At 42.6% G+C, this 11689-nt stretch overlaps 1 protein-coding gene across 1 annotated transcript in view; it reads right to left on the bottom strand.

Annotated features, from left to right (window-relative positions):
- Positions 1-11362, bottom strand: part of LOC119355680 (transcription factor IIIB 90 kDa subunit-like) — a 32576-nt gene extending 21214 nt beyond the window's left edge. Inside the window, exons 1-13 of the mRNA XM_037622525.1 lie at positions 11216-11362; positions 9965-10046; positions 9620-9701; positions 9457-9529; positions 8916-9001; positions 8754-8830; positions 7333-7386; positions 7147-7259; positions 6543-6622; positions 6382-6468; positions 5738-5818; positions 368-505; positions 127-288 (exon numbers count right to left, since the gene is read on the bottom strand). Coding sequence (XP_037478422.1) covers positions 127-288; positions 368-505; positions 5738-5818; positions 6382-6468; positions 6543-6622; positions 7147-7259; positions 7333-7386; positions 8754-8830; positions 8916-9001; positions 9457-9529; positions 9620-9701; positions 9965-10029 — 1098 coding nt within the window. The 5' untranslated portion in view covers positions 10030-10046; positions 11216-11362. The remainder of the gene's footprint in view (positions 1-126; positions 289-367; positions 506-5737; positions 5819-6381; positions 6469-6542; positions 6623-7146; positions 7260-7332; positions 7387-8753; positions 8831-8915; positions 9002-9456; positions 9530-9619; positions 9702-9964; positions 10047-11215) is intronic.
- Positions 11363-11689: the final 327 nt, after the last annotated feature.

The following is an 11689-nucleotide window of genomic DNA, read 5'->3' on the forward strand; positions in this document are numbered from 1 at the left end:
GTCGATATAACGCATTTTCAGCTTACAATAAATGTAATTGCTTAGTTGAGAATTATAGTTCAAAAAGAAAGAATCTCAGATTAATGGGGCAAGAAGCATGGATTTACGTATGTTCAGGAATGTTACCTTCCCAGGGCTCATGATGTTATCTTCAAACTTATGTAACTCACATATTGCCTCGTCCACAGCTTCCTTGGCTCTTTTAGCAGCATCCAGTCTTTGTTTTTCAGCTCGCTGGAAAGCTGGAGGGTCAACACCACCCTCCAGTCCACCTGACAGTTCAGTGAACTGAGCAATCAAGTCATGTCAGTAGTAGTGACTGAAATATCAAAACCAATGCATTACAAACATAGTAAATGTGAGTTACATTGTCGTAGCATTCCTCACAAAGTCCATGAGAAAAATGCTCAGCACCCTTATCCTTGTGCTCGCAAAGGACTTCTCCAGACTTGGCTAAACATTTTGAAACCGGCTCTTCATCAGCCTTTGCCAAAAAATCTTCAATCTGTCATAGGGGCATGAAGACACAAATTATAACTAAGCAGTGGTATACCATAAATGAAGTTCTTACAAAAAAAAATTGTAGACAAAATAAATGAACTATAAATGGAGTTGATGACGTCAATGTTGAAACCCCCTCCAATCATAATCCTGATGGACAATTGCACATGGTCTTGGAGCACAAATGTCATCAATTCATCCAAGATCAGCTAGAAAAATAACTATAAGCACTAGGTGTCTGCCAGAAAACTGTTGTGTGAAGGGCAAGGAGTTGCAAAAGAAAGAGATTCATCAACTATGGAATCTTACAAGTATCAGTATCAAACAGAGGTTGCTGTTCACAAAGAGCAGCAAAAGAAAGAAACTCATCATTTTTATTTATTTTTCGTCAAAAAAAGAACAGAGCTTGCTGTTCACAATGCATCGCATTTAAGTTGGCATTATATCATCTTCATACAGGTCAAGACAGATAATATATGTTTGTAGTAGATATCACAGAAGTATATAGACATGAAAGGGGAAGCCAAATGCTCTAGGAGATACAGGAATATCACCTGAAACTAGCTATCTGAAAAGACAAAAGGAAGTAAACACGTGTGTAGTTGACACAGAAATGCATTACGAAATGTTGTTTAAGCATGATGCACAACGTCCGATTCTAGATGATAGCTGGATGATAGTTTGGGCATCTCCAACACAGACCCCTACCCTGCCCACAAATGTTCGGACCGGATGGTCCGGACATTTATAGTCCAACGCAGACCCCTACTTTGGGCCGTACGCGTCCGGATGTCCGTAATCCCCAAGCCCGGCCCCAAATCAAGGTGTAAAGTAGGGGAGCCCGGAGTCCCGGACGTCCGCCACATCGGACTTCAACAGCTTGGACCCCTCTTTTTTCAAACGCCATCGTTCTCTATAAATGAGATGCGGTTTCATTACTACTAGGCATGAGAAGGAGGTTAGCCTTGATGAGCAGGTGGTGCCTCAGAAGGACACCTTTAGATATCTAGGGTCTATGTTGCAGAAGGATGGGGATATTGATGAACATGTGAATCATCGAATCAAAGCTAGATGGATGAAGTGGCGCCAAGCTTCTGGCATTCTCTGTGACAAGAGAATGCCACAAAAGCTCTAAAACGCAAGTTCTATAGGACGGTGGTTCGACCCGCAATGTTGTATGGTGCTGAGTGTTGGCCGACTAAAAGGCGACATGTTCAACAGTTAGGTGTGGCAGAGATGCGCATGTTGAGATGGATATGTGGCCACACAAGGAAGGACCGAGTCCGGAATGATGATATACGAGATAGAGTTGGGGTAGCGTCGATTGAAGAGAAGCTTGTCCAACGCAGGCCTCCAGAAGCGCCAATGCATAACTGATGGCTAAAGCGGGGCGATAATGTCAAGAGAGGTCGAGGTAGACCAAACTTGACATGGGAGGGGGAGTATCGACAAAGAACTAGCCATGGACACGGGTGCGTGGAAGCTTGCTATCCATGTGCCAGAACCATGAGTTGGTTGGGAGATATTATGGGTTTCACCTCTAGCCTACACCAACTTGTTTGGGACTAAAGGCTTTGTTGCTGTTGTTGCCGTTCTCTGTCTCTGCTCTCGGAGCCGGACGTTGTACCCCTCCCCCCCCCCTCCCCTCCCACGCCGCTCAGGCCTTGCCGAAGCTCGGCAAGATCCACCCGCGGCCTCTGCTGACATGGTCCATGGCAGAACTACGCACAGCAAGTGTTCAGTCAAATGCCATAGTGCATTCTTTTACGTTCGTTCACTTTGAAGGAAACACGATGGATTCAGAGGAGTACTTCTACAACAAGTTCATGGGTTGTCTTCGTCTGATGAGGAGGATGAAACGGCGATAATGATGGCAGTTCTTCAAGAAACGGAGAATGCCGAGGAGCATGTTCTCATCTTCAAGGGTTCAATGTCGAGACATTGAATTTTCAATCAGCGTCGAGCAAGGGGCCATGTTGATCTATAGGCGAGTACTTTGCCCCCGATGCGTTATTCAAGCACTTTTTTCATCGTCGCTACCAAATGTGCAGGTCATTGTTCTTGCGCATCATGGATGATGTCAAGGCTTATGATGATTACTTCAAGTTAAAGGGGGTGCCCTTAGCTTGCTTGGGTTCTCTGGTCCCCAAAAGTGCACAACTACTGTGGTATGGCACAGACATAGACTAGTGGGGTGAGTACCTCCAGATGTCTGAGAGCACATGCTTGGAAGTAATGGTTAGATTTGCTAGTGCAAAGGTGAAGATGTTTGGACCAAAGTTCTTGAGAGAACCAAATGTCGAGGACACTTGAGGCTTTTGGAACTTGAAGAATCAAGAAGGTTTCCAGGTATGCTCGAATCCATGGATTGCATGCACTAGAAATGGGAGAACTGCCCCTATGCTCAACAAGGGCAAAGGAAGGTCATGTTAAAACTCCCATCATCATTCTTGAAGCAGTTGCATCACAAGACTCTAGATTTGGCACTCTTTCTTTGGCATGCTAGGGTCTCACAATAACATCAACATGCTCCGGCGGTCACCATTGTTTGCAACGCTGTGTGAGGAGCCAAAAGAATATACACTGAACCAAGCTGGCTCCGTTCATTACCCTTCACAAGCCAAGCTTTTTCCGTTGCCTGATCTTATCAAGATACATACCTTGAATATCATGATTGTTAATTAGTATGAACAGGCCAAACAGTGCAAGCCAGAAAGCTCCCCCCAATTTCTTGATTCTAAGTTGTCCTAAGGTAGTCTCCTTCTAGTTACGATTTGCCCTTGTCTGTCACTATAGATGTTCAAGCTTTAGTCTTTAGTCATTTCGAATGCTCGTAATGTTCTAGAGTGCAACTATACCATCATGGGCATGACTACAACATGGGGTGCTGCCTTGCCGATGGACGATGGTATCTATCCTCTGTAGTTGAGGTTTGTCAAGACCATCTCCAGTCCAATAGGTACCAAGAAATCTCACTTTGCTACAAGACAAAGTGCTAGAAAGGATGTGGAGAGGGCATTTGGAGTGTTTCAAGCATGTTTTGAATTTGCTCGCGGACCTGCTAAACAATGGGATCCACAGACATTGTGGGAGGTGATGACATATTGTGCAATCCACAATCATGTTGTGCACAGTATGATTGTGGAGGATGAGGAAGAGAATGTTCTCAATGTTCTGGATTTCAAACATATGTGTGAATCTGTCCAGCTTCCACATCAAGAGGCGGCAACGTTTGGGAATTTTCTGTAGATGGATCATCAAATTCACAACCGAGCAAATCATACACAGCTTATAAATGATCTAGTGGAGCATCTGTGGGTGTTTCACTCAAACAATTAGAGCATGTGGCCAGATAATTGAATTTAAGTTTAAACTATTTTATTTGAAAACTTTATGTTTGGATTGTAATATTATATATTTGAAGTATCGTTGCATTGGAATATTTATCTTTGAAAAATTGATGCATTGTAGTATATTTATCTTTGATTACTTGACTTTATAGAGGGGAGGGGGAGGGGGGAGGCAGATGAGTAGGGGATATTTAAGCGCTAGCCTTAGAGGTTTGGCGCCCGCCCGACTGTCCATGGACAATTAGGGGCGTTTGATTGAGGTTTACCCTTGTAAATGCTCTTACACCCATCAGTGGAGAGGCACATCCAAAAATCCTACGTACCTTAACCTCGCCTCTATAAGAACACCCGAAAAACTCAGTCCCTCGAATGTCGTAACCCCCCTCCTATGACCACCACCGCATCCCTCCTCTCCTTCCATCACTAAATCATCCTCGGATGCACGACATCTAGCGGTAGGGATATGGCGTCGTGGCAGTGCCAGCATCCTTTCCTCTACCGGCTATGTCAGTATCCCGTGATGCTCCCCTATATCCCCTCCAAATTTCTAGTGTGGTTGGCCATGGCGATGGTGGCACCCATTGGATCCCGTTGCACCTACACCAGAGCCCGCCGCTCACTAGGGAAACCTCCCACCGCTGGGCCAGCCAAGGTAACTAGCTAGGCTTGTCCTTGTTTCGGGTCTGTCTCGGCCAGCGGTTCACCACCTGAGCCTCCACCGCCAGGCTAGCGAAGGTAACTACCTAGGCTTCTCCTTGTTTCGAGCTTTCAGCTATGTGCCGGCCATCAAGCCGCGGCTCTACTGTGGTCCCCGAACATTGAGCCGAGGAATCTGTGGTTCTATCCATCAAGCTGAGGCATTTCTAGGGTTTCGTAATAAACTTGATTTTTTTTAATTTTTTTGGCAAGAATGAAGCGATAATAAGCAAGACAAAGATACAATAGCCTAGCTAGATAGATTAGTATGACATGTAGGATAGCAAGATGTATATGGATTAGTAGTGCACTATTTTTCTAGAATCCCTGCAGGATTTAAGTAAACGAGTACCACGGCCTCCAATGTGTGTGGCTGCGGAACTTTAGAGAATAACGGAGGGGGAGATGCAAGAGGTGTTGAAGGATGTCTTTGAGACTTTGACATCAATGTGTTTGAACACTTCTTCTCACTGTCCTGCTCCGGTCTTTCTAGAAGTAACACAATAAGCACACAAACACACCATAGTCTGCTAGGATTGTACTCATTTACTTCAATCCCAGAATGAATTTTTGAGAAGTCATAGTATATTGAATGAAACGTATTGATGAACATTTGTAAGAATTTTTCCTTAAGATGAATGTGGAACATGCAACGCGTAATGTAATGATCTGTTGTGCAATGCATATACCCGTGTTGTGGTGTGTGTGCAATACAATTGCATATGAATTGTGTGCAATGATAATTTAAAAAACTGAAGAACTTAAGACAACAAAGAACATCGGGTAAACACGACATTGATGAGTAGTCTTGTTAGTCCCGCCACTGGAAGTGCCCATCAATGGGACTCACCCTCCACCGACAGGAGGACGAACACACCACTGAAGCTTGGAGGTTGACGGCTGCCCTACCCAACAGTGGAGGGGTTAAAGCGCCCGTAAGTGTAGTGCTTTTTGTTCTACTTGTGTCTCTCACTGTAGGGATTAGCCTATGTTTACTTTACTGTAGCATAGGTTAGACAAACTCATGTCTTTGTACTTTGTAAACAGTCTATATAGGTTTTAATGGAGTGATGACTGGGAGTGGTTATATTTTCATCAGATGGCTTACGAAAGTGATTGAGGTTCAGAAAAAGGTAAGACAATATACAATAGAAAACCAACATTTGGCTATTTCATGAGAACATACATACCGTTAAGCTACCAGAATCTGTATTTTCAAACTCTATCAAGCGCTTAAATAGTGTTGCCTCACAGACATGCACAACAGCAGCCTGAAAAAGATAAAACATGATTAGTGACATTTCATATTCAAGCCTACATTACACATATCCGCTCCCTACCTTACACAATGCTACTGCGCCACCAACATACAATAGCACCACCAAAACATCACAAAAAATTCTGATACAGTTTTAGAACATTGACAAAAGATGCACCTGCCAAGTAACAAGAGTTCAAAATCCAAACTCAATGCACACTTGAGAAACCAAAAAAAAAGGCTATGTGCACTGTACTAGCTGATTTCAAATTATGCTAGTAATAGTAGCTACTATTCACATGATTTCTCCCTTTTGTTTCCAGATGTGTGGATCCCATGCTGATTTGAAATTTGCTCCTTCGAAGCATGTCCTATCAATGTTGTAAATATGTTTCAGAAATTTCCATGCTATTGTGTGCCATGTTCGCCGGTTGCACAGGAACCAGCAAAAGGATAGACACATCATATATGTTCTTATTAGTGCTGCATGTGCGCAATAAATGCCAAAACTACAAAGAATTACATTAAGGACAAAATTCGCAAATAAGTTGATCCATCCGGAGCATCCGGGCTTACAATATCTGCCTTGGTGTACATATATCCATGAGAAAGTGCAGCTATATATAATGCTGCACCGCATAAACCACTTGGCTTCCTCCCAGTCTGCGACATAGGACAAGCTATTACAACCTTACAAAAGAACCTAAATAAGAAACTAGAATGATGACGATACTAGCCTGCATCCAGTCTCGCTTCATGCTAGCTACAATGCGTAAAGCTGTGCACGAGACAGCATTGTCCCTTTTCCCCAATAAACCTACACATTACCAACAATGAAGCAAAATCGCAAATAATTAAAAGCACATTGATTCTATTTGCTAGCCGATGTAATTGTCTAGCCTTCCCTATGAAGGCTATATTGCTTGGCAGAACTCGAAATCCTTGACAGGCACAGAAAATATTGACCATTAAAGCGAGCAAACATAGCTCCCGTGATTCATGTATATATACATTATTCTGAATATGCTACCATCAACCATAGAATTTGAAATTGATAACGTATGATTAACAGGTGTTATACTTCTTGGAGAAAGGCGCATCCATTTATATCTTCAATGCAAAAGAAGCAAACATCTAGACTTCATAACATTTGCTTCCTTATCACAAACACAATCAAGAAATCCAAACTAGAAGGCATACCCCACAAAGAACTACCTTTTCACAAACAGAAGAGACACGTGAAAAATTGTAAATGCTTTGATATTCATTAATGTATAAGCATGTAACTAAAAGTTTTGTGTATCTTATATAAGATAAGAATGCACATGTATGTCAACTTACGTTCGGTAAAACGGTGGATGAAAAGGCTAGGATCTACAAGCTTTTGAACAATTGGGTGTTCTCCGAGTAGCAAAACTTGGCAAAGCTGCAGAAAAACAGCACCTAGGACATATCTGAAACATAAATCAAGATGAGCCCTTTCAACAAAGACTGCAAGATGAAGGACATGAGAATGTGAGTACTTACACACTTATATGCAAATAGTCCGAGAAATCAATAAGATAGGGTTTTTCACTTCGCCTGACAAAACAATTAGTTGAATATGGACATTAGTATTACCCAAATAGCTTAAAGATACCAAAACGACAATCATTGTACAGGGAGCAAACACCGACACAAGCATGAAAGGGCGACACAGGGACAAGAAAAACTGAAGAAGCAAACAGAAAAAATGACTGTTTGGACAGTGGTAAATGAAACATAAGTGTGCCGTGCCTTCTATTGGGCATGACCCAAGTCTACAAGGTGCCACTTTGACTGCTAATTCCTATCACACAAAAACGATATACTAATTAGAATTATATTAGGCATGCACTATGAAAGTGCATTTCCTGATGATTCTTTTGGTACCAGTTTTATGTGAACAGGGTAGGCACTAGGCACCCACCCTTCTATATATTGATGGTCGAAGTTAAAAATATTTAACCAGAATGGATGAGACTTATCTTGAACTTGTAGTGTGTTACGGCAATTGTTGAACTTCAGAAATAAATAAGTGCGTGTACCCCTGATGAGTAGTAAATTCAAAAAATATACTAGAAAAATCAAAAAATCTGAATTATTGTTTGTAACATACATACATGCCAACCGGTATATACCGCGTATGAGTTTCACAAAGAAATGACATCTGTGATATGATATTCCGGGCAAAAATGACAATCGAAGCTATATTAAAAACACTGTTTGATGAATAGTAAGGTTCTGATTGTATTTTCTACACTAAGAATACCACAGGTGTCATTTCTTCACGAAATCTCATACGTGAGTAGAATGGTCAACCAAATACCCCAAAATTTCAGAATTTTTGGATTTTTCTATTACTTTTTTGAATTTACTATTCATGCGGGTGCGCATGGAACCATGTTCACCTTTGTACTTTCGATGTACTTAGAAGAATTTTGCATGCATATTTCTGTAGAAGCTTAGCTTGATCATAGCCATCTTAGTTTCATTTCTTGCTCTCTGATGAACTTCTCAATATGACACTCTACTGAAGGCACACTTCTGCAGGTTTTCACTAAGAAGTTAAGGGCATCCTTGGTTTGCAAGCCAATATTTGGCAATGGCAACTTTTTCAAGGTTGGCAAGGCAATTTGGTAGCAAATTTTGGGCTTGCCCAAATTTTGGCATCAAACGAAGCAGCCCCTAAATGAGCCCCTGGTCCAATCATAATAAATACTCCCTCCGTTCCAAATTACTCATCGTGGTTTTAGTTCAAAATTTGAACTAAAACCACGACGAGTAATTTGGAACAGAGGGAGTACAACATAGAATACACAGAGGCTCACCCGAAGTGGAATGGGAGAAGGTGATGTTTGAACAAGAAATATTTCCAATGGATAAGTAGGCTTTCAATAAAGCAAGGGACTAATTAGGTGAAAGCTTACCGGCAAGCAATGTAAAGACAAGAAGCTGCAACATGACTTGTTCGTCGGCCCCTAGTAAAGTTATTGTCAAGAGCTAGCTACATTTAAAAAAGGACAAATATCAACATATGAAAAATACCCCACCATTTTTGAAAATGTTTGTGTGATAACAAGGATGCATACTTTATAAAAGTAATGAGCAGTGCAAATGATATCATCTCCACCACTCACATGCAGGCCATGGACAATCTGCCAGATCTCGTCTCTCCCTGGTGAAATAAACCATAACACGATTCCCCCAGTGAGATGCATACTTACTTTACTTACGAAGCCTTTTATCCCAAACAAGTTGGGGTAGGCTAGATATGAAACCCTTTCACGAGGACTTCCCAGGAGGTCACCCATCCTAGTACTACTCTTGCCCAAATGGGTTTCATACCCAAAAGACTGGCTAGTTTTTACGTTGGCTCGCCAAGCCTATCACAACCCTTAGATATGAAACCCTTTCACGAGGACTTCCTAGGAGGTCACCCATCCTAGTACTATTCTCGCTCAAATGGGTTTCATACCTATGGGACTGGCTAGTTTTTACGTTGGCTCGCCAAGCCTATCACAACCCTCCTCCTTTACCCGGGCTTGGGACCGGCTATGCCTAGAAGACATAGGCGGAGTTCCCCAGTGAGATGCATGATATGATAAAAAGAAAATGTGGTGAAAGAAATACCTTTCTCTTCAGTTCTTTCATGGGATAGTGAACCGCCCTTCGCAATGCCTATAATGTGTCCACTAAGCCGGCTCTATACACATTCAAAACAAAGCAACCAACAGGTACACATCAAATCAATCAAAGAAACTAAATATAAGTAAAGTGTGGTAGCAATACCAACCTGTCCCGAGGAGTCCTTGACAAAAGTAGGCTCGTCAGTATACATATCCTGATCAATAACCTTGCCACACATTCCACAACATCTGAAATCAACATGGCAAATAACATAAGGACACAGGTGCAAAAGTGCTTCAGCTGTGTTCACACAAATCTATTGTGAACAACTAATACTCCCTCCATCCAAAATCGCAATAGTAAGTAAGGTTTTTTTTGTACGAGTGTGATGACAGTATCAAATTTTATGTCACATGCCACTTTCTTTTAACAAATCAAAACATGTCTTGCATTTTGGAATAGGGGGAGCAGATTAGAAGAATAGTGAAAGACGAGAAAATGAAGGTCTTACGTGAACCCGTTGTCAGGATCCTTTACATATGGGCAATCATCATCACAGTGAGAACAGTACACCATTTCCGAAGAGAAGTTGGCTGCAGAGGATGATCCAACTCAGATCAGCCAGCGGAAGTTCATTGTATAATTCTGTTTAGTTCCAAGCATATACCAATACTCTTCAGAGTGCGAAAAAGGGTTTCCCCCCGCTTTATATTATAAAGCAACAATACTCTTCAGAGTGGGCACAAAGATGGAAGCAAACTAATAGCACACATCGGTTCTCACTATTTTTCTGTCCAACTTAAGTCTAAATGACACAGACGGTGTAAACATTTACAATTAGAATGTGAGGGTTGCCTACTTCTCTGTGGTGCGTGCTCATCTCTGGTGGCCAAACAGGGGAGCCTGGACATGGGCTCATCGGGAACATAGCACATGACCCTTCTTTTACAGTCCAATTATAGATATCAAAACGTGCAAGCAATCAAATCTGGATTTCGAGCACTCGAATTTCCATTCAATAAGACCACTTTAAAAAAGTTTCAACTCTTGACATTAACATTTCAAACCGAAAGAAGCAAAACAGAACAGGCACTCACTCTCAGTGTGAAACTAAAGGTTGTGCCCAGTTACGGTTATTGACTAAGAACATGCGACTTGCTCCTCAATCGATACTCAAATGTGTAGTGTCAAGAAAATTTCGTAGTAAATAGTCGATGCTCTTACTACCCCACTACACAACTGGGGCCTAGGAACTCGTACCCTCATTTTCTTATTAGACCGGATCGACAGGCATACAAAGCATCCAATGCAGTAGCCCAAAACAGCATTCAGCATAATTAATATTTTTCATTCCTAGAACCATCCTATGCTCCATGTACAGAAGTACTCGTGGCAAATACAGGGTACAGGCTGAGATTTGCATCCTCGAGAACAAAAGAAGTATTCCGGAAACTGCGGATTGACTGGAAACAGTCCTAGCTTCAGATTCCCGGTCTTCATGATATATATAACGAATATCCCCGCAAAAAAAACGAATATGGGATGCAAATTTGACAAAAGGGTGAAATAAATTAAATGATAAATTAGGCCAGTTCCATCTCCGACTCGAAATGACCGATCAACATTTTGCCAAGTGAAGCAAGACATTATGTGCGGAGTTCAAAATCCGCCCGTCCGTAAACCGCCGCGACCGATCTACACAGAGCAACCTCCTAGGGTCTAGGGTTTATCATCGCGTGGGGATTTCGGGTCACATACATACCTTTCTTCCGCGAGGGGCACGGGCCTGAGCGGCAGCGGAGTATGGAGGAACCAGGAAGGACGGACGACTCGGAGAGAGCGGGCGCGGTGGGTGGGTGGACACGGGATGCGCGGGCGGCGGCGCGATCGACGGGTGCGGCGGCGGCGGCGGCGGCGCGATCCTCGAGTCCGGGTTCGAAGCCGTCCACGTGTTACCAAGATCCCGGCCGGATACCGCTTCGTGTTACCAAGATCTCGAGGCTTCCACGTGGGCCGCGTTGTTTGTCTTGCCCGCAGGACCGCAGCGAGACGAAAGAACCGCTCGCCTCTAGCACCTTCATACATGGGTCGGCCCAGCGTGTGAGGCTCGCTGACTCGCTACCGCACGTTCTGTTCTGCTGGTTTTTATATTTCTGAAATGAAAAATAAATTAGTTGAATTTTACAAACGTTCATCGCATGCTTCAAAAATGTTTATGCAGTGTAAAAAAAGGTTT

The sequence above is a fragment of the Triticum dicoccoides genome, chromosome 1A, assembly GCF_002162155.2.
Source record: "Triticum dicoccoides isolate Atlit2015 ecotype Zavitan chromosome 1A, WEW_v2.0, whole genome shotgun sequence".
In the NCBI taxonomy this organism is placed as follows: domain Eukaryota; kingdom Viridiplantae; phylum Streptophyta; class Magnoliopsida; order Poales; family Poaceae; genus Triticum; species Triticum dicoccoides.